At 38.6% G+C, this 23,088-nt stretch overlaps 1 protein-coding gene across 2 annotated transcripts in view; it reads right to left on the bottom strand.

Moving 5' to 3' along the window:
• LOC100488482 overlaps positions 1 to 23,088 on the bottom strand; it is a 127,034-nt gene that overhangs the window by 76,142 nt on the left and 27,804 nt on the right. For both annotated transcript variants that reach the window (XM_031895348.1, XM_031895347.1), the window contains exons 3-7: positions 22,222 to 22,319; positions 20,053 to 20,112; positions 19,596 to 19,691; positions 17,690 to 17,781; positions 11,055 to 11,200 (exon numbers count right to left, since the gene is read on the bottom strand). In XM_031895348.1, coding sequence (XP_031751208.1) covers positions 11,055 to 11,200; positions 17,690 to 17,781; positions 19,596 to 19,691; positions 20,053 to 20,112; positions 22,222 to 22,319 — 492 coding nt within the window. The remainder of the gene's footprint in view (positions 1 to 11,054; positions 11,201 to 17,689; positions 17,782 to 19,595; positions 19,692 to 20,052; positions 20,113 to 22,221; positions 22,320 to 23,088) is intronic.

Genomic DNA, 23,088 nt, shown 5'->3' with positions numbered 1-23,088 from the left:
AAAAGTCATAAAAACCACTAACTTTAGGAAAGCTTTGCAGATGGGTACTTTGGTGTAGAAAGGACTCTTTACCATTGTTGGATTTGTCAGAATGTGTACTTTCCAAAAATATATGGTTTTCTGGGGGTCCCTGTGTAGTTTGGGGGTCTTACTGCATATAATAGGCTGTCAGGGGGCTCTGTGTGCAAAAGCTGAGCTGGCAGGCGAGAAATCCTTATGCGCTATTTTCATTTTTGGGTCAGTACATACCGCAGACTTTGGTATATCTATGCATATTGGGCATCAAACTGTTCAGTAGGCCTCTGGTGTTCCTATTTGGGGTAACTTGCCTTTGTGCGCAAGAAATTGTGTGAGATAAATGCGGCAAACTGCAACATTTTTATGCGATTTTCTCAAAAGTCATAAAAACCACTAACTTTAGGAAAGCTTTGCAGATTGGTACTTTGGTGTAGAAAGGACTCTTTACCCTTGTTGGATTTGTCAGAATGTGTACTTTCCAAAAATATATGGTTTTCTGGGGGTCCCTGTGTAGTTTGGGGGTCTTACTTCATATAATAGGCTGTCAGGGGGCTCTGTGTGCAAAAACTGAGCTGGCAGGCGAGAAATCCTTATGAGCTATTTTCATTTTGGGGTCAGTACATACCGCAGACTTTGGTATATCTATGCATATTGGGCATCAAACTGTTCAGTAGGCCTCTGGTGTTCCTATTTGGGGTGTGTTGCCTTTGTACACAAGAAATTGTGTGAGATAAATGCGGCAAACTGCAACATTTTTATGCGATTTTCTCAAATGTCATAAAAACCACTAACTTTAGGAAAGCTTTGCAGATTGGTACTTTGGTGTAGAAAGGACTCTTTACCCTTGTTGGATTTGTCAGAATGTGTACTTTCCAAAAATATATGGTTTTCTGGGGGTCCCTGTGTAGTTTGGGGGTCTTACTGCATATAATAGGCTGTCAGGGGGCTCTGTGTGCAAAAACTGAGCTGGCAGGCGAGAAATCCTTATGCGCTATTTTCATTTTGGGGTCAGTACATACCGCAGACTTTGGTATATCTATGCATATTGGGCATCAAACTGTTCAGTAGGCCTCTGGTGTTCCTATTTGGGGTGTGTTGCCTTTGTACGCAAGAAATTGTGTGAGATAAATGCGGCAAACTGCAACATTTTTATGCGATTTTCTCAAATGTCATAAAAACCACTAACTTTAGGAAAGTTTTGCAGATGGGTACTTTGGTGTAGAAAGGACTCTTTACCCTTGTTGGATTTGTCAGAATGTGTACTTTCCAAAAATATATGGTTTTCTGGGGGTCCCTGTGTAGTTTGGGGGTCTTACTGCATATAATAGGCTGTCAGGGGGCTCTGTGTGCAAAAACTGAGCTGGTAGGCGAGAAATCCTTATGCGCTATTTTCATTTTGGGGTCAGTACATACCGCAGACTTTGGTATATCTATGCATATTGGGCATCAAACTGTTCAGTAGGCCTCTGGTGTTCCTATTTGGGGTGTGTTGCCTTTGTACGCAAGAAATCGTGTGAGATAAATGCGGCAAACTGCAACATTTTTATGCGATTTTCTCAAATGTCATAAAAACCACTAACTTTAGGAAAGCTTTGCAGATTGGTACTTTGGTGTAGAAAGGACTCTTTTTCCTTGTTGGATTTGTCAGAATGTGTACTTTCCAAAAATATAGGGTTTTTAGGGGTCACCCTACATTTCTGCAGCTTCCACCCCTCATAAAACTGCCATGTGTTTATGAATTAGGTAAAGATTAGCCATGAAATTAGTGTGCACAAGGTATATTTGGGGGTCTCTAAGTGCCATGTGCTTTGATAAACCTATGTACAGTGGGCATCAAACTGTTCAGTAGATCTCTGGGGTTCATATTTAGGGTGTTTTTATTGGTATCTAATGACCTGTAGAAAATAAGATGCTGTATAGTGGAAGTTTTGAGGTGATTTTTGGAAATGCCATAAAAATCGTCAAACTTAGGAAAGCTTTATGGCTTGGTACTTTGGTGTAGAAAGACATGGGTATTCGGGGGAATGTGTACTTTCCAAAAATATATGACTTTCTGGGGTGAATGTAATTTTTACTAGTTTTATCCCACATGTAATGATGTAAATGTTGATTTTGCAGAAGCTGAAATGACAGAAATGACAGTACATATGGGTATATGTTCACATTGTGGCCCCTATATGCCACATACTTAGGTAAACCTATACATATTGGGCATCAAACTGTTCAGTAGACCTCTGGGGTTCATATTTAGGGTGTTTTATCTTGGTACCTAATGACCTGTAGAAAATAAGATGCTGTATAGTGGAAGTTTTGAGGTGATTTTTGGAAATGCCATAAAAATCATCAAACTTAGGAAAGCTTTATGGCTTGGTACTTTGGAGTAGAAAGACATGGGTACCCATTTTAGATTCGGGGGGATGTGTACTTTCCAAAAATATATGACTTTCTGGGGTGAATGTACTTTTTACTAGCATTATCCCACATATAATTATGTAAATGTATTGATTTTGCAGAAGCTGAAATGACAGAAATGATAGATCATATGGAGGTATGTTCTCATTGGGGCCCCTACATGCCACATACTTAGGTAAACCTATACATATTGGGCCTTAAACTCTTCAGTGGGCCCCTGGCATTCATATTTAGGGTGTTTTATCTTGGTACCTAATTCTATGTGGGAGATAAGATGCTGGAAACTGGAAGCTTTGAGTGGATTTTTAGAAATGTTATCAAAATTGCCAACTTTAGGAAAGCTTTGCGGCTTGGAACTGTGGAGTAGAAAGACATGGGTACCCATTTTAGATTCGGGGGAATGTGTACTTTCCAAAAATATATGGCTTTCTGGGGTGAATGTACTTTTTACTAGCTTTATCCCACATATAATGATGTAAATGTTGATTTTGCAGAAGCTGAAATGACAGAAATGACAGTACATATGGGTATATGTTCACATTGGGGCCCCTACATGCCACATACTTAGGTAAACTTATACATATTGGGCATCAAACTGTTCAGTAGACCTCTGGGGTTCATATTTAGGGTGTTTTGTCTTGGTACCTAATGACCTGTAGAAAATAAGATGCTGCATAGTTGAAGTTTTGAGGTGATTTTTTGAAATGCCATAAAAATCGTCAAACTTAGGAAAGCTTTATGGCTTAGTACTGTGGAATAGAAAGACATGGGTACCCATTTTAGATTCGGGGGAATGTGTACTTTCCAAAAATATATGACTTTCTGGGGTGAATGTAATTTTTACTAGCTATATCCCACATGTAATGATGTAAATGTTGATTTTGCAGAAGCTGAAATGACAGAAATGACAGTACATATGGGTATATGTTCACATTGGGGCCCCTACATGCCACATTCTTAGGTAAACCTATACATATTGGGCATCAAACTGTTCAGTAGACCTCTGGGGTTCATATTTAGGGTGTTTTATATTGGTATCTAATGACCTGTAGAAAATAAGATGCTGTATAGTGGAAGTTTTGAGGTGATTTTTGGAAATGCCATAAAAATCGTCAAACTTAGGAAAGCTTTATGGCTTGGTACTTTGGTGTAGAAAGACATGGGTACCCATTTTAGATTCGGGGGAATGTGTACTTTCCAAAAATATATGACTTTCTGGGGTGAATGTAAGTTTTACTAGTTTTATCCCACATGTAATGATGTAAATGTTGATTTTGCAGAAGCTGAAATGACAGAAATGACAGTACATATGGGTATATGTTCACATTGGGGCCCCTACATGCCACATACTTAGGTAAACCTATACATATTGGGCATCAAACTGTTCAGTAGACCTCTGGGGTTCATATTTAGGATGTTTTGTCTTGGTACCTAATAACCTGTGGAAAATAAGATGCTGCATAGTGGAAGTTTTGAGGTGATTTTTGGAAATGCCATAAAAATTGTCAAACTTAGGAAAGCTTTATGGCTTGGTACTGTGGAGTAGAAAGACATGGGTACCCATTTTAGATTCGGGGGAATGTGTACTTTCCAAAAATATATGACTTTCTGGGGTGAATGTACTTTTTACTAGCTTTAACCCGCATGTAATGATGTAAATGTTGATTTTGCAGAAGCTGAAATGACAGAAATGACAGTACATATGGGTATATGTTCACATTGGGGCCCCTACATGCCACATTCTTAGGTAAACCTATACATATTGGGCATCAAACTGTTCAGTAGACCTCTGGGGTTCATATTTAGGGTGTTTTTATTGGTATCTAATGACCTGTAGAAAATAAGATGCTGTATAGTGGAAGTTTTGAGGTGATTTTTGGAAATGCCATAAAAATCGTCAAACTTAGGAAAGCTTTATGGCTTGGTACTTTGGTGTAGAAAGACATGGGTACCCATTTTAGATTCGGGGGAATGTGTACTTTCCAAAAATATATGACTTTCTGGGGTGAATGTAATTTTTACTAGTTTTATCCCACATGTAATGATGTAAATGTTGATTTTGCAGAAGCTGAAATGACAGAAATGACAGTACATATGGGTATATGTTCACATTGTGGCCCCTATATGCCACATACTTAGGTAAACCTATACATATTGGGCATCAAACTGTTCAGTAGACCTCTGGGGTTCATATTTAGGGTGTTTTATCTTGGTATCTAATGACCTGTAGAAAATAAGATGCTGTATAGTGGAAGTTTTTAGGTGATTTTTGGAAATGCCATAAAAATCGTCAAACTTAGGAAAGCTTTATGGCTTGGTACTGTGGAGTAGAAAGACATGGGTACCCATTTTAGATTCGGGGGAATGTGTACTTTCCAAAAATATATGACTTTCTGGGGTGAATGTACTTTTTACTAGCTTTATCCCACATATAATGATGTAAATGTGTTGATTTTGCAGAAGCTGAAATGACAGAAATGATAGATCATATGGGGGTATGTTCTCATTGGGTCCCCTACATGCCACATACTTAGGTAAACCTATACATATTGGGCATCAAACTGTTCAGTGGGCCCCTGGCGTTCATATTTAGGGTGTTTTATCTTGGTACCTAATGCTATGTGGGAGATAAGATGCTGGAAACTGGAAGCTTTGAGTGGATTTTTGGAAATGTTATCAAAATTGCCAACTTTAGGAAAGCTTTGCGGCTTGGTACTGTGGAGTAGAAAGACATGGGTACCCATTTTAGATTTGGGGGAATGTGTACTTTCCAAAAATATATGGCTTTCTGGGGTGAATGTACTTTTTACTAGTTTTATCCCACATCTAATGATGTAAATGTTGATTTTGCAGAAGCTGAAATGACAGAAATGACAGTACATATGGGGGTATGTTCACATTGAGGCCCCTACATGCCACATACTTAGCTAAACCTATACATATTGGGCATCAAACTGTTCAGTGGACCCCTGGTGTTCATATTTAGGGTGTTTTATTTGGTTACTTTATGACCTTTAGGAGTTAAGATACTATAGACTGGAAGCTTTGAAGCGATTTTAAAAAAATTTCACAAATTTTGATAAAAATCAATAACTTTAGGAAAGCATTGCGACTTGATAGTTTGGAGTAGACAAACAGTTGTGCCTATTCTGGATTCCCCAGAATCTCTTCTTTCTAAAAATGTAAAATTTTCTGGGATAAACTCTCTGTTAGTGGAATTTTTGGCCTTGAAATCTAAAGTATGCAGCTTTCTGGAGCAGTGCTTTGGAAATTTGGTAGTGTACTGCTGGGAGTTTTTGACCTATACAAGTGAGAAATCTCCATAAAACTATATATATTTGGTATTGGCACGTTCAGGAGACATGGGACTTTCCAAATCAGTTGTAATTTCATGCATAAACTAATTTTTGTTTCTGGTGCATGTGTTTATATTATGGAAAATATGATTTTTTTTCATTTTTTAGACATTTAGAAGCCTATATCTTGTTACAGAATTGGAATTACACAAAAATTCTACCATATTTTAAAAGCTTAGGTTGTCCTGAAAAAAACAATATATAGTTTTCCTGGGTAAACTAAAAGTCCCCCCCAAGGAAAGGCCCCTAAAGTGAAACAGTGCAAAATGTTCAAAAACTGTCTGGCAGTAGAAGTTCCGCTTTGTCCAAAACGGCTGGCAGGGAAAGGGTTAAGTTTTATAAAGTTATATGTTTTGAAGGAGGTCAGAATGGAGGTGCAGCCTTGGGAAATAGTGGGAGGAGACTAGGAAGCTAGTCTCTGTGTGTAAGAAATAAAGATGGTGAACTGTTAACAACCTGCCTGCATTACTGTCCAGCATCACTGATATTACAGATGGGGTCTATTAGGAGTTTTTAGGAATAATTGGCATACCTAATCTGCCGCTGTCCTGTGGCAAGCATCCCACAGGTTAACATCCTTGTTGTCCCATGAGGTGTTTCTGAACCGCCAGTTTTTGTTTGAACTTTTGTATAAGTGCTATGCCCTGAAAGCTCTTATAAGCTTCTAAACACTATGGGCCTGATTCACTAAAGTGCGATAAAGTTTATTGCACGCTTTTTTGCGTTAAATTAGTCACGATAATTAGCACGCGATTCACCATAGTATTATCGCGTGCGTTAAGTCGCCATATCACATGCGTTATTTTTCGCGCGACCACATGCGCTAGTTTCCCCGCTGAAAAGAATACGATCGCATGATTCACAAACACTTAGGCGCGCTAAATATCGCATTAGGCTATGCGAAAATTAACTCCTACTTCAGGCAGGTGAAAAATTATAGAAAAGTACAGTAAATGAGTTTTTGGCAATAAAATATGGACTTACAGTGTTATTTATTCAAGTCTGTGTCTTTTTACTCAATTTTACTAAAGTCTTGGCATGTATGGAATTTCGCTACTAATATACAGTACTATAGCGGTAAAAATTTAGTTGCCAAAATATACAGTACAATAGCGGTAAATCTTTAGTCGCGATATTATACAGTACTATAGCGGTAAATATTTTGTCGCACAAAATACATTACTATGTATATTTTGGCAATTTTTTTTTTGTCGCGACTTTGTTATCTCGTGACTGGCGGACATTTTGTAGCGATTTTGTAATCTCGTGACATGTGCGACTTGGGGCCATTTTGTGTCATTGAGCCTGCAGCCACACTACAGAGAGGATCATGCCTGGGGTTTCTTATCTGCTACCAGGGGAGAGGCGCTATATTATCAGCATGCTCCTGCGCTCAGGATATGACGACTCGCCGCTAGGGGACTTAGGGGTCCACGAGAGAAAGAGGGCAATCCTGCGTGAGCTAAGAGAGGGTTTGCTCGCCGGGTTTGCCCTTGATGTGGACCTCCGCCAGCTCCAGCGGCTGTGGTCTGACCTGAAAACCTGGTGGCTAAAATTGCGGAAGGTAATTATTGTACTTTATTATGCTTTTACAGAATACGTTCAGTAAAAGATTTAGCAAGTAATTTGAACTAAAGGTACAAATGTAAGAAATGTCAGGGATGACAAAAGTAACATAGTAACATAGTAAGTTGGGTTGAAAAAAGACATACGTCCATCACGTTCAACCATAATGCCAGTGAGGAACTGAAACGTTGCTCACAATAAACCTCTGAATATTATTTCACATCTTTGTGACTCCTTGTGAAAATCCTGTGTGTGCCGTCACCCCATGCCTGTCTAGATTTTGTTTTGCCACAGGCACCCAGGTATTATTATTCCTTATGGTGTGCAGCTTCCCAGCACTTCGTATTGTATATATACATATATATATATATACACATCTATTTTCAAATACATATGCATAAATAAGTTTAAAGCAGGGGGGAAGCAGCAGGGAGCGGCCCATAGTGTGAGTCATTTGGGGAAGGGCCACGAATGTTTTAGGGGGCCCTGGCTAATAATGTCTGTGTGTCCTTTGTATTGATGTGAGGGTTCACAGGGGCAGGGGCCATTGGGGGCGTGGGAGGAGGGGGGCCCAAAAAATTTGTTGTGAGGGGCCCCGTTATTTATGATGGTGTATGAATATATATATATATGTATAATATATTACACAAAATAACATCTTGCAATACTATCTCACAGAACTGGCGCCTCCTCCCCAGGCACAACCCCAGGCACTCCAGGCTCCTGTGGCCCACCTGGCTCCTCCGGCCCCCAACCATCGGCCCCAGAGGCCTGACCTCCTCCAGCCCCAGAGGTGCCAGGACCATCGGCCCCAGAGGCCCCAGGACAAGAGGCCCCCGAGGCCCCGGACACCCCCCCCTTGATTCCTCCCCCAGTTTCCCCCCAGTTTCCCCGGCCCTTGAGTTCTCTCCCCTGACCCCCGGATCCCAGGACCATGGACCACCAGGTTCTCCTGCAGACGAGGGAACATCACGTCAGTGCAGGAGGACCTGGAGAACATGAAGGCCGAGCTGGAAAGTGGCCCAACTAAGGAGGGACGTGGATGAACTCAAGGGCAGCAAGCCCTAAGTTTTTTTTCCCCCTTTTTATCTTTCCCCTATTTTCTTGTTCTATTAAAAATTTTTACTTTTCTACTTTTGAACTGAGTAATGTCTACTTATTTTTCCTTCCTTGATATGGTATTCTATACTTTCATGTAGTTTCCCCTACACTCTTACATTTATCAGTAACAGCATCAATATGCTATATGGGTTAAATTTTTGCAAATATTCTGCCAACAATTTTGTCTTTAGCCCATTTTGTTGCCAGAATAATTGCAATATTATATTTGTTCACGTTTAATAAAGTGCCCATAACATATTTGCCATTTATTCTGTGTCTAAAAACTCCCACTTTAAGTCACTTTAGCAAACGGACCCCTAAGTATTTGCTTAAATATTCTTAAATGCCCCCCCCCCCCCATTTTATTATCTCTAGCACTTCTTTTTTTTCTTACTTAGATTTTTATTGGTTTTTGGTTTTTTTTTTCAAAATAAACATTTATACAGCACCTTTCTAGCACTCTGTGCTCTCCCAGGGCAAAATGTCGCCAGTTTTATGCTGCCGATTGTCGCGTGCGTAATGTCGCGACAATTAACGCATGCGATAAATAGCGTGCATGCGGAAAATACCGTGCATGCTATTTATCGCGACAAACCTATCGCATGAAATACCGCGCGTAAAATAGTGCAAGTATGCTATAGTGAATCGTGCGAAAAGTCGCAAAAATTAAGACGCGATAAAATTTTTAACGCACGCTATAAATAGCGCACGTTAAATCGCACTTTAGTGAATCGGCCCCTATGTTGCTTAAAGAGCTGTGGAGCCAAATACGGTTGGCTTTTGCAAATCACACTTGCTAGTATGAAGAATGCCTAACGCCTGCACTGCATACTCAAGGGACCTATAAAGAGGCAAAATGTTTCCATCCCTCAAGATAATGTCCTGTGTTTTGTTTGCTTTAGTAGCCACTGAGTGACCCTGCCCACAGTTACACAACTTGTTATCCACAAAAATCCCCAAATTCTTCTCAATTAAGGATCTCCCCAACACACTACCATTTAACATATGACTTGCATTAATGCTATTTCTACTCAAGTGCATAACCTTGCACTCAATACTGAACCTTATTTGCCAGTTTGTTGCACAGTTTTTCACTTTAGTCAAATCTCTCTGCAACATCCTGCACAGAACTTAGGGCCAGATTTATTAATGTTTGTATTTTGTTTCCTCAAATCAAACTTTTTAGCACAAAAAATTGAGTATTTAAATAATTACACTAAAACCAGTTTTCAGAATTTAATTAGCATAAAAGACTCTAATACAAAGCTGGCAAGGTCATGTGGAAATCAATGATAGCAGTCTTAGGCAAATTGCTAAATATTTACCTTGAGGTTTTCAAGTTTTTCAAAATTTGTTTTTGCTTGTAATCAGCAGGGCCGGATTTGTTTGCCGGGCGCCCCAAGGCCTCCCCCTCTCTGACGCGCCCCCCTGCGCATGCGCGAACGGCGAACCTCCCTGTGCATGCGCAAACGTGATTGCGTATGCGCAGGCCTTTTCAATCACATACGGAGCAGTGGGGGAGAGGTCCCCATTGCTCCGTATGCGCAAAAAACTTTAATATTTTGGTGCGGCGGGGCGGCATGCTGCCCCCCAATTTTTGCCGCCCTAGGCCCAGGCCTTTGTGGCCTTTCCACAAATCCGGGCCTGGTAATCAGTAACCTTTTGTGTGGTACTGTATCAAATGCGTTAGCAAATCTAAGAAGATCACATCCACTGCTACCCCAGAGTCTAGCTGTAATCTTGAAAAAAGTCTAATGCTGCTGCTTTGTAGCAATTAATATTCATATTTGTATTTTCATTGCTATATTGTGTTTTGTGCACTTCTTTTTCTCAAGCTTCAGCTTCAGGGAAGCTCAATATTCATTGGTAGTTCCTGGACTATTAAAAGTGGACTTTAAACATATGGGGTCAGGCTCATACATATGAGCTGTGGAGCAGTAACCCCAACTCTGTTTTTGAGTTTTTGAACCAATGGTGTTGGAGGGGGAGGGTGGGCTTGTTCTAGTGAGTTATTTAAATGTTTGCTCATACTTGTGCTGTTTACTTCAGAAAGGGCTGTTGCCCAAAACATGTAGTAACAAAATGAATAAATAGTAATTGCACCAAAGGCCTGCAGTGTGCATGCTCGATTTTTTAATATTATCACTCATGCATTCCAGTGCTAAAACAACGGCACAGGAGCATCAGCCTAAATAACAAAAGGCTCAGCCATATTTGAATACTGGAAATTTAGGAGACGCCAGAGTCTTGGTTCCTGCTCATCTCCTCATAGGAAGCAATTAGATAAGACTGGTGTGATCTTTTACACATAAAACCATGCTGGCACAAATCATAGTATTGTGATTGAAAATGCATTTGAGTATATTATCCCTTATTGACCCTTCCAAAATATATCCTACTACTGATGTCAAACTTGCAGGCATATAGTTTTCAAGCTGAGAATAGTATCCTCTTTTGAATAGTGACACCACATTAGCAATTCACCAATCTCTCTGCACCAAGTCAGATAGAATTCTAAAAATTAAGTAAATATAATTTTGTTTTCCCTTTAAAAAAAATCAGTTGTCTAAAGTTGAACATGCTCCTTTAAAGGGTAATTACCTTCGTCATTTAAAGTGACCAATTCAAACAGTTGTTGTTGAAGATCTTTTTCAGTAAAATAATTCACGCTCATTTGGTAAACTGTACCGTATCTCAAATGAATAATGCATTTTGTAGTAGATTCATAGCTTTTCTCTGTAGCCTTCCTGCAATTTATAAATGTAACAATATAATTTAACAACAAACTTATTGGAGAAGTATAAAGTATAACTATAAAGAATGCGACCAAACATAATAACTATAAAATGCTAAGTATAAGTTTTCATTTATCATTGGCCTAGAACATAATATTTATAATTGGATAGAGAACTGGCTGAAGGATAGATTACAAAGAGTGGTTGTAAATGGAACATTTTCTAATTGGACCAGTGTGGTTAGTGGAGTACCGCAGGGGTCAGTCCGTGGGCCTTTGCTTTTTAACTTGTTTATTAATGACCTGGAGGTGGGCATAGAGAGTACTGTTTCTATTTTTGCTGATGACACTAAATTGTGCAAAACAAATAAAGTTCCATGCAGGATGCTGCCGCTTTGCAGAGTGATTTGACAAAACTGGAAAACTGGGCAGCAAACTGGAAAATGAGGTTCAATGTGGACAAGTGCAAAGTTATGCCCTTTGGTAGAAATAATATAAACGCAAGCTATCTACTGAATGGTAGTTTGTTGGGGGGATCCTTAAAGGAGAAGGAAAGGCTAATAAAGAGTTAATCTCAAGCTGCAGGCTTACCTTCAGTTTTCTCAATAGTGCCCTTAAGTCTCCCCATACTTCACCCGTTCAGAAGATCAGAAGCCAAACAGGGAAAAAAAAACACTGAGCAGGGTAGAGAAGATTCCCATAATGCATCGCTCCCTCCAAGACTTGGCGACTTGTTACTGTAGGTGGCGCATGCGCACAAACCAGGAGCATCTGATTTGGGGGGGGGCAGGTGCAGGGAGCGACGGAGGGTTTGTGGCAGGAGTGGCGGGGAAGAGAGTATCTCCCTTCCTTGTTAACAACTTGCTAACCAGGCTAAAAGTCTAAAAGTCCTTACAAATAGCTCATTTTCCAAAAAAATCACATGTAATGCTGTGGGGCGGGCATGCTATGTCAGATGAGAGCCGCCGAGCTGCGAGCAGCAGCGGCAGCGCTGCCAGCATTGGATGATCTGACATGCGAGCTGCGCGCGGCGGCTCGCATCAGTCACAGATCATCCTACATCGGGTGTTCGCAAGTCCGCAAATTCGCAAACTTTTGGCGATGTTCGCCATTTTGGGTTCGCCGCATTTTTTTTGGCGTTATTTTTTGGCGTTTTTTTTTTTTTCTTTCGTTATTTTTTGGCGTTTTTTTTTGGCGTTTTTTTTAAAAGTATTTTTCAGAGAAATTTTTGCTTGATCCCCCTCCTGCATGCCACTGTCCAGGTCGTGGCACCCTTTAAACAACTTTAAAATCAGTTTTCTGGCCAGAAATGGCTTTTCTAGGTTTTAAAGTTCGCCTTCCCATTGAAGTCTATGGGGTTCGCAAAGTTCGCGAATATTCGCGAGTTTTGCCGAAAGTCCGCGAACGGGTCCGCGAACATTTTTGGCGATGTTCGCTACATCCCTATCTAGTATGTGTATCTCTGTAAATCTTTCATTAGGCAAGCCAGGAATATAGAGTTTTTACACAGCAATAGTAGTACTATTTAATAGTGTGCTTAATAAATTTTGACTTTCCTTCTCCTTTAATGGAGAAGGATCTGGGGGATTTGTAGATAACAAGTTGTCTAATTCCAGGCAGTGTCATTCGATGAAATCATAATTTTGCCTCTTTATAGGTCCCTGGTAAGGCCTCACCTTGAGTATGCAGTGCAGTTTTGGGCTCCAGTCCTTAAGAAGGATATTAATGAGCTGGAGAGAGTGCAGAGACGTGCAACTAAACTGGTAAAGGGGATGGAAGATTTAATCTATGAGGTGAGACTGTCAAGATTGGGGTTTTCTTTCTGGAAAAAAGGCTCTTGCAAGAGGACATGATTACTATGTAGAAGTACATTAGAGGGGATAATAGGCAGATTGGGGATGTTCTTTTTTCCCATAAAATGCCCTTACTAGTGATGTTGTGATGATGCTGCCTTGTGGCTCTGGGCATCACGTTTTTATGCCCATCCTGCTCTGTTTTGTGTCTACCATTCTGATGTTTTATTGTGATGCGTTAAAGCAATACTCTACATTTATTTAAGTTAGTGTGATGTAGATAGTGACAATTTGCAGTTGGTCCATATTTTCTTTGTGATTTTTCCAATTATATAGATTTTTGTTCAGCAGCTCTCCAAACATTTCCAGCAGCTATATGGTTTCTAGGGACCACTTTAACATAGCAACCAGGTAGTGTTTTGTGTGAAAGACTTAAAGATGAATATGATAAAAAAGTAACATTTAGACTCAGTGTTCTGCTGTCTTCTGACCCCTTTATGTGTGTGCAATGATAGGTGATCTTGGTGTGGATATGCTAAAGTGTGGTTTTTCTATGACAAAATATATATATAATATACACAAACACACTCTTAGGGGCTGATTTACTTACCCACGAACGGGTCGAATGGAGTCCGATTGCGTTTTTTTCGTAATGATCGGTACTTTGCGATTTTTTCGGATTCTTTACGAATTTTTCGGATCCAATACGATTTTTGCGTAAAAACGCGAGTTTTCCTATCCATTACGAAAGTTGCGTAAAAAGTTGCGCATTTTGCGTAGCGTTAAAACTTACGCGAAAAGTTGCGCATTTTTCGCGTAAGTTTTAACGCTACGCAAAATGCGCAACTTTTTACGCAACTTTCGTAATGGATACGAAAAACTCGCGTTTTTACGCAAAAATCGTATTGGATCCGAAAAATTCGTACAGAATCCGAAAAAATCGCAAAACATACGAAAAAGTCGCAAAATATTCGTTTTCAAGTCGGAACTTTTCCAATTCGGGTCGGATTCGTGGGTTAGTAAATCAGCCCCATAGTATCAGAGCCAGTGCCCCAAGAGAGAATATCAAATAATTTGTTTGAATGGGTATACTCCTGTCCATAGTTATTTATAATTTACATAGTAGCTGAGGTTTAAAATAGCCAAAAACAGTAATTATGTTAAAGTTAGTTGCTTAATTGAATAATACCCAACTACTGTGTTATTCAGAGGAAGCAAAAAATCTGAATCTGCCTCCAGTTTGCATGAGATGGGGAGGGCTGGGGTAATTTTTACTGATCCCAAAAGGGCCATAGTTTTAGTCCGTGGGCTCAAAGTGTTAATATTAGTAACCTTGTATTTACTCACTTTCTTAAAATGCATACAATCCTTCTTTAAAATTAAGTATTGTATTTGGCAGTACATTGGTTTTTGGTGAGGATAGAATTTCACTACTTTATAGCTTTCACTGTAACAGCCCGTAGGCACTTAAGGTGGCCATACACGGGCCGACTATAGCTGCCGATATCGGTCCCTTGGACCGATTCGGCAGCTAATCGGCCCGTGTATGGGGAGAGCAGAGCGGCCTGGCCGACCGATATCTGGCCTGAAATTGGCCAGATCTCGATCGGCCAGGTTAGAAAATCTGGTCGGATCGGGGACCGCATCGGCTCGTTGATGCGGTCCCCGATCCGACTGCCCCATTGCCGCCCGCATAATCCGATCGTCTGGCCCCAGGGCCAAACGATCGGATTATTATTTTTTTTACCTAAATGGTCCCCGATATCGCCCACCCGTAGGATCTGCTCGTGTATGGCCACCTTTAGTGTCTACTGGTCAATAAAACAGGGAGTTTAGTATATAGCCCCACTATCTATTTATATAGTGATCTTATCCCCTCTTAACTCTTCTCCAGTCTAACCAATCACAACTTGGCCAGTCTCCCTTTACTAGTGTAGTTGATTTCCTTTATTTCACTAATGGTCCTTCAAAGCACTGGGAAATTAGTTATAGATAATTGTGCTTTATACATGATCTAATTGGCTGGTATTTTTTTTTAACACCCTGAATGAAAAAAAATAAATATATATATTTTTTTAACTTTGTTATCTTGTAAGGAATGTCATCCAAAAAAACATCTGGTGCAGAGTTCAGAAAAAGAAGAAAGATTAGGGAGGATGAAGCAAGTAAACTGTCACAGCAGTTTCAAACATGGCTAAAACCAAGCAAAAGAACAGAAGCAGAAACACCCTCAACATCAGAAACAAGCACCAGTGGCATTGGTTTAAGTGGTCAGGGCACCAGCAATCTGTTTTGAACTGGACCAAGATTTAGAACTAATCCCAGAAAAAGAGAAAAGTAAAAGCTATACAAAATCAGGCAGTGAGGAAAGTATCACTAAACTACATGCCACCAGCTTACCTACTGCCAGTAAAGGTTTTATACAGGGCAACACAGTATCAGAAGATACTCCTGCTGAAGACAGTCCTAAAATATAGATAAATCTAAATGATCCACCCACCCTAGGCAGAAATAACTGATAAAATCAGAAGGTATCTTGTAGAGCAGGGCCCTGATCAAGGAAAAGATGGAAAGTCCCAAACCCATGAGGAGTGCTCCTTTAACCATAAGTGGTTCACTAAATAAATACCCTTTGGTAGACAGATTGAAAGAACGTGGTTAATATACTCCACTACATCAAATGCACTGTTTACCTCAGTGAATTTTGAGTTCCTTTCTTGCCTTGCCCTTGTCACATTTGAGTTGTCACAATTACAGAAAGCTGCATCTGATCTTGATTTAAAATACAGCAAGGATGTGGATACTTCTAATTTGTGCTCAGAGACTGAGAGCTTTAGACATCAAGTGGAAGCCATATTGCCAGATGCAAAGTCTGCAACACACCTCTAGACCTGTGTCAGATGATACAGGACTATTCACTCGCAGGTTGTTAACCAAACATTGATGCTGCACTTCACATATTCCTGACTTTGCCTGTAACTGTAGCTTCATGTGAAAGATGTTTTAGTAAGCTGAAACTTATTAAAAGATTTACATTCATCTATGGGACAAGAGAGGTTTTCAAACCTCAGCATCCTTTCAACTAAGCTTGAGATGGCCAAGAAAATAGACTTTGACGATGTTATAGATCATTTTGCTGCCGTGAAAACAAGAAAAACTGCACTTTAACTTTTTTATGTTCTATTATATTTATTACCTTTTTTACTCGAATGTGTTTACAACTATAGGTTAAATATCTTTGTGTTTTTGCCACAGCCACGTGACTGCCAATTTGCATCCCATTTCTTGCTGGATTCTTTTCAGATTTGCACAGTTCAATGTATAAATAATGGCAGAAGGATTTGCTGATATGTCTGCAGCTACATATTAAGCTACCTGAGAAATGGGCTGGAAGTGAAAGGGATACCTCATCGCTAAAGATGTTTTAGCTTAGACATGTATTGCACTCTTTTTTTAGGTGTTGTCTTAAAAGTAAAATTTTGTGGGCATTCCAGTATTGGTGTTAACTGAACCCTTTATTTGCATTTGGTTTTTGTTACATTTAGTTACTTGAAAAATTTTTAACAGGATAAAATTATCCTGCTTAAAAAAGGTTTGTTTGGTTTTTTTTTCATTTTTTTAGTGTACCTTATTTTTGTTTGTTAACATTACATATTTATATTGTTAAATATAAATGTGTTGTAAGTTCTCTTTATTAAAAAATAAAGCCATTCATTGTATTGCTACCAATTGTATTATCTAAAATGCTGAAAAAAATAGATTAAAAAAAAGATTGAAACCATATAATGGTAAGGTGGGAAATTGTAATGTGGGGCGGGGCGGCGGCCGGGGGGCGCTGATTGAAGCCCTTGCCTAGGGTGCCAAAATACCTTGGCCTGGCCCTGATACTAGGTACCAATTTGCATCCCATTTCTTGCTTGATTCTTGGTCATTAATAATTGATCCATAAAGAAAAATGTTGCTGTGTCTCTATATGTAACTTCTATATTTCAACTCTGAAACTGTTTTTCTTATCATTACCTTTGTTTCTCTATATTTATCTGTGTGCTGTTATTTCTGTGAATTTTCCTATTTGGTTTTGAAGATAGTTGTTAATTCTTCCCTTAATCTTACTCATCTTCTTCCAATCCTGCTTTTCTATATAATCAGCATACAAATGACATTTTGAGATAGTAGTCAGATCAAAGTCATTCAGTAATCTAGATGCAGCCTTTTTCTTAATTTCTTGCTATGAATAAATTCCTTAATGAGATGCTCAGGACATTTCATAATTTGACTTTCTATTCCTTGTTTTTTTTGATGATCTAGTATGCATCAAAAATAATCTCATTTAATGATCTTCAGTATTATCCTATTGGTACTTGACATAAGGGAAATTGTATAATAGTTTGCAAATTATTTCAAGTTTCTTTTTTGGTATGTGAATATAAACTAACCTTTCCCAGTATGTCAGCACTTAAGTGTTAGTGTAATTGTATCACAATGCCCCTGATTGTTATTGCTCTGCTTTTTGGCTGGGACCCCAGGGTAAATCTGACTTAATCTACTGGTGAAGGAGAAGGGCAGCATGAATACACTATTCCCTTACCAGTATTCATTCTGTATATATGGCCATGCCTTAACAAGGCCCCATAAGCAGGAAATACATTGACAGTCTACTGAAAACATCTTAACCAAACATTTTCTAAAACAAAAATGACCAGACTTACTGAGCAAGGATGTAGGGATCTATATTAATTCTGCTGTTTGTAGAAAAATAATTGGCCACATTTGAAAGTGAATTGTTTGAATGTTGGACTTCCTGTAAGAAAATGAGGTTTGAATACAAATTTTTGTTCCATTGCCTAATTCTAACAATTCTGGAAATATACCATAGCTTCACATGGAGCATATGCTCGTATGGCAGTTCATGATCACATAGGCGGATTTTCCATAAGGCTAGAGGCTAAGCCTCCCCAAACCTGCTTGGCACATTAAAAAAAACAAAACAAAAAAAAAAAACCTTACTCCGTTTCTGCACTGTCCTGGAAAGCTGTTCTTGCAAGCCCATTTTGCTGTGCTCCGATTGGATCTTTCTTCTTGTGGATTCTCCAATCAGAGCACAGCTTTCTTGACAGACAGTAAAATTGACCAATCAGAGCACAGATGCACACAGGGATCGGGAGATTTTGCAAAAAGAATCTGCAGAAGAATCTGCAGCAGTAACTTTACCTAAGAACCAACTCTCAACTTTTGCTGCAGATTTCATCCCACAGGTACTATACACAGGTACTATACACAGGCACTATACACAGGCACTATACCCAGGTACTATACCCAGGCACTATACCCAGGTACTATACAGTTCTAAAGAATCACTAGCTGACATTAAATTGTTTTTTGCCTGACCTGACATCTATAATAATTTATAATCTATCCCCTACCCTAACACATGGAGGGTAAGTTAACTCTTTCCCTCTGAAAAAGCTCATTGTGTGTTTGTATATTTGTTGTTGTTTTTTGCACTTACTATTTATTTTTTTTTGTCATTGTTTTGTTCATTTATAGTAAGTTACAGTGGAACCAATGTTGTGTATCAGTGCAAGTGTTATAGTGCCAGGGCCTGAATATCTGCCATCAGTACCCACTGCTTCTCACGGTATATAATGTGCTGGGTTTGTAAATAAGGACTGCGTCTCACTGTATATAATGTGCTGGGTTTGTAAATACGGACTGCATCTCACTGTATATAATGGGGAGTCAGTACCCACTGCCTTTCTTGCTATAAAACTAACATAAACACATCCTAACATACTAAATAACCTTTAGTATGTTATGAAATGGCCTATTCCTAGCAACTTTGCAATTGGTCTTCCTAATTAATTTATTTGAATAATTTGCCTCTGTTCTGCCTCTTTCCAGATTTCAAATGGGGGCCAAAAAATATTGCTCTGTGAGGCTACAATTTTATTATTATTATAATTTTGTATTACTTATTTTTCCAAGTAGGCCCCTTAACTATTCATATTCCCATCTCTTGTTTAAACCACTACCTGGTTGCTAGGGTAAATAAGACCCTAGCAACCAGATAGCTGCTGAAATACCAAATGGAGAGCTGCTGAACAAAAAGCTAAATAACTGAAAAACCATTAAAAATAAAAGTGAATTCGAATGCGAACTAGCCCTTGAAGCTAACTGATCACAAACACAAATGTTTGCAGATCCCCTCACAGAAGTGCACGTATGAATACTTTTACATCCTAAACATTTTAGGGTAAAAAAAAAGCACCCCCCGCACTTTTGTACAGTATCCCTGGGAGTCAGTGGGAACAGCAAGAGGTAGTTGGGAGGTTAATATTTTACACCAGCAGTGAATCCACTAAGTCTCACATTAGCTCTAGGTCAGTCTGTGTATGGGCCATCTTTAGCCTCCCCAAACAAAAATGTCACCCTCCGCCTATGCATGATCATATTTTTATAGTAATTGCCAAAACTTTCTGAATTCTGGCTGCTCTTCTTAATATGAATATGGTTTTTCCAGAATCTGATATTTTTTTAAATGCCCATTTCATTTAAAGATACCAATATGCCCATACCCATGACTTCCTAGCAAACAGTAACAATACATAGACTTACCTTTACCTTTGGGAGCTCACAGCACAAAGGGCCTATTACAGTTCTGGCACATTCTTTTGTCTGTTCTTTAGATAAAGTTTTTAGAAAATCTTTTACCTAAAGTATGATAACAAATATTATAATGGTTATGCATTTCGAAAAAGTTGTGGTTTTATGTGACTTTTCTTGTGTGGATTTTTTTGTTAATGTCAGGCATTTGTGGAAACAAGTTTATTCAAATTTTTTAATTTTTAAAAAAATAACAAAATTAGAAATGTTAGAGATTTAGTAAATGTGCCCCTAACTCTGATAATTTAGAATGTACCAACAGGTACAGTATACATCTTTTTATAACATTCTCTGTAAGTATTATGTTCTTTATTTTATGCCTAATGTAATATTTCCTATAAGTGTTAGCAGTGCTGTATTTCACTACATTTTATGGTAAACTGAGACATGTCTTAAAATTTTGTGTTACCACATCTGGTAGATCAGCATATTTTTCAATCTCTTCCAGTTTTACATTTTCATCAATATCCTAGAGTTTAAATGAAATAACAGCAAATCATACAGTTGTCAAGTTAAAGCCAAATTAATGTTTTTGTTAGATTAATATAAGTATGAAGCGTTAACAGTGACTGACTGTAACATTCATATATTCATGGTACTTAGAAACTGTAGTTATTTTTTCTTTCAAGGCTTTGCTAACTCCTTACAGTATAGAAAAAAAGTACAAGCTACAGGGACTACAGAGAATATAGAACCTATTTTTGGTTCTCATCAATGTGGGTTCAGTTCTTCATTTCTCTTTGAAACTAGGTCATACAAGAAGAACAAATAGAAATGTGGTTGGATAGAGCAAAATTTACAATAACTGATGTTGAATAAAAGAGTGTAAGGTATTAAAAATTATATTATATACCATTATAACCATTAATTTCTAGCATGCCAAATATTGTGTATGAAAAGAAACCCCATTATGCAAATTGAAGGTGCAGCACCTAGCAATAAAATGAAACATATATAGAAAAAAAATAATATACCCGTGTTTGTTTATTCCTGTGGTCATACTTCAACTAATGTAGAACATGGATAAAATATCTAAATAATGTTCCCTTTATTTTAGTATATTTGTGTCACGCACATACATATATATCGCCTCTTTACTTAGAATTCAGATTTATGTACACCTTCTTAAAACATAAATAATGAGTAATGAGGTGGTTGTTGAAGGGTGTTTTGGAATGTTCCATGTAAAGTCATAAATTATGCTCAATAAAAAGATTGTAGCAGAGCCAATTTATTTGGAAGATGACAACATTCAACATTGTGCTTCTCTTACAGCAGTTATTGCTAGTAGTGATGGGACAATCTACCCTTTTTTGCTCCGCAAAATGCGGAATTTTATGGCAAATCCATGCTTGGGAAAAAAATTGCTCATCACTATGCACCAGGACTTGTTTCTAAGTCTTTCTTCGTCCACTGATAACACATATTGGTTGGACCTTGTCCACTGCAAAATTTTCTCAAATGCTATTGCTGCTGCTGACCAGTTACCCACTGTTTATTGGACAATGGCGTACAATACAAATACATACCATACAGGACCTTTAAAAAAAGCCTCCCTGATTTGACTGGTATTTTTTTTGTTGTTTTACTAACCTAGATATGTAGATCAAAAACCACTCAAAGCAACAGCTTTGGTCTAGAATGTAGATTATCTCACAGCTTTGTTTACAGCTATGGAATATGTAAGTAGTCCTTTCCTAACAGTAAAATGAGTACCAGACACTCTTCAGGAGCTCTGGATGTTCTGCTATGAATCTGCAGGAAAATTCCCTGACACTTCTGAAGTAGTGACTTCTCTGAACAGTGGGGGTGTACAATGTTGCTTCAGTCTTAAAGTCTTCCGATAAACTTGCAAAGCCATTGCAGAAATGCAAAGGAATGTATGATTGTGGGCAGAATTTTATATGCCCCCAAATAAAGCTACAAGGGCAGATTTCAGCCTACTTGGTGTTCGGTCTACAAATGTCTGTAAATCTACTGGTAGGGTTTATACTCTCATGGATTATGCACATTGTCTAGTGTTACTCAGACGTTTTCCTATAGATAACTATTGCATGTCAGTAGGTCAGTTTATTATCTTTACTGAAATGATCCACAGACTCTCCATAAATATATACACTGTCCATGTCCAGCATAAAAAGAATATTTGGGGTCTGAAATGTTGCTGTTCATGGTCTGTACCATTCCTAATAATGAAATTTTTACATTTGCTGGATCTTGCCTGTCCATGGCTGGTGTCTGTGCGAGGATGTCCCCCCTTTTTCAAGATATTTACTGATTGATATGTGCCATGCCAGGCGTGGTATACATGTTTATTAGTATGATGGTTTAAACTCATACCGAATTATACTAAATGCACTTTTTCAGCATTACAACTACCCAAGCATCCAGGCCAGACTCACTTAGGAGAAGTAGAAGTTAAATGGATGCCTATTTTCACGCAGATGCGCACAGCCACCTAGTTTCCTAAATGTTTTTTAATTAGTTTGGACTTGTATTTTGAGAAGCTGTGTGTATTTTGATGGGTCTAAAAGAGTTAGAAAAAGATTACACAATTATTGCTGATTCTAATACAAACCTTTGGCAGTTTTAAATTCAGATTATTTTCCCCATATTCTTCTTCAAAATCTGCTGTGAGGAGCATGAGCAGGTTAAGGATGAAACTCTTCCCTCTTCCTAAAATGTCAAATAGAATATTAGCCTGAAATATTAAAACCCAGGAAAATGTGGATGTTGCAATCAGATAATCTTTACTTTTCTATTGCTTAACTGCCACACTGGAAAATCAGAAAGGCAAAAGCCCAAACATATGCTTAAGTTACATCTAATCTTGCCAATGTCTAGTACCCACCAAGCTATAACACACCACAGTAATAAGCTCAAAAGCCAACTAGCAACCTACTATGCAATAACGTAAACCATCCATTTTTTCTGTTCCATTATACTACAGAGTCTTGTTGCCCCTTGTAAGGCAAATTTGTAATCACTGGCACCCAAATACTTTTTTTTTTATCCCATCATATTTTCACAGAAGTTAGAATGGAGGTAAGGGGGTAAAAGTCTAAAGTTTGCTTTTCAATACCAACCAAATCACCAGGATCCCCGCTGGTACTGCCCTTTTTCTGTGCTTATTTGCTTTAAAGGAGAAAGAAAGGTAAAAACTAAGTAAGCTTTATCAGAAAGGTCTATGTAAATACAGCCATAAGCACTCACAGAAACGCTGCACTGAAAAAAGATTTCTTCTGTCTGTAATTCATGTGCCAGAGACATGCAGCTCTTTGCTTTCTGTTCTCTCCTGCTCCCCCTCCCTCAAGAATGCTAAGAACTCACTTCCCCCCCCCTTAGGAATGTGGATCTGAGCCAATCAGCAGGAAGCTGACTCATAGGGGCACATTTACTAATCCACGAACGTCCGAAAAGCGTCCGAATGCGTTTTTTTTCGTAA

The sequence above is a fragment of the Xenopus tropicalis genome, chromosome 1 (assembly GCF_000004195.4).
Source record: "Xenopus tropicalis strain Nigerian chromosome 1, UCB_Xtro_10.0, whole genome shotgun sequence".
NCBI classification, from domain to species: domain Eukaryota; kingdom Metazoa; phylum Chordata; class Amphibia; order Anura; family Pipidae; genus Xenopus; species Xenopus tropicalis.
The sequence above is the reverse complement of the archived record's forward strand: the minus strand, read 5'-3'. Positions and strand labels throughout refer to the sequence as shown.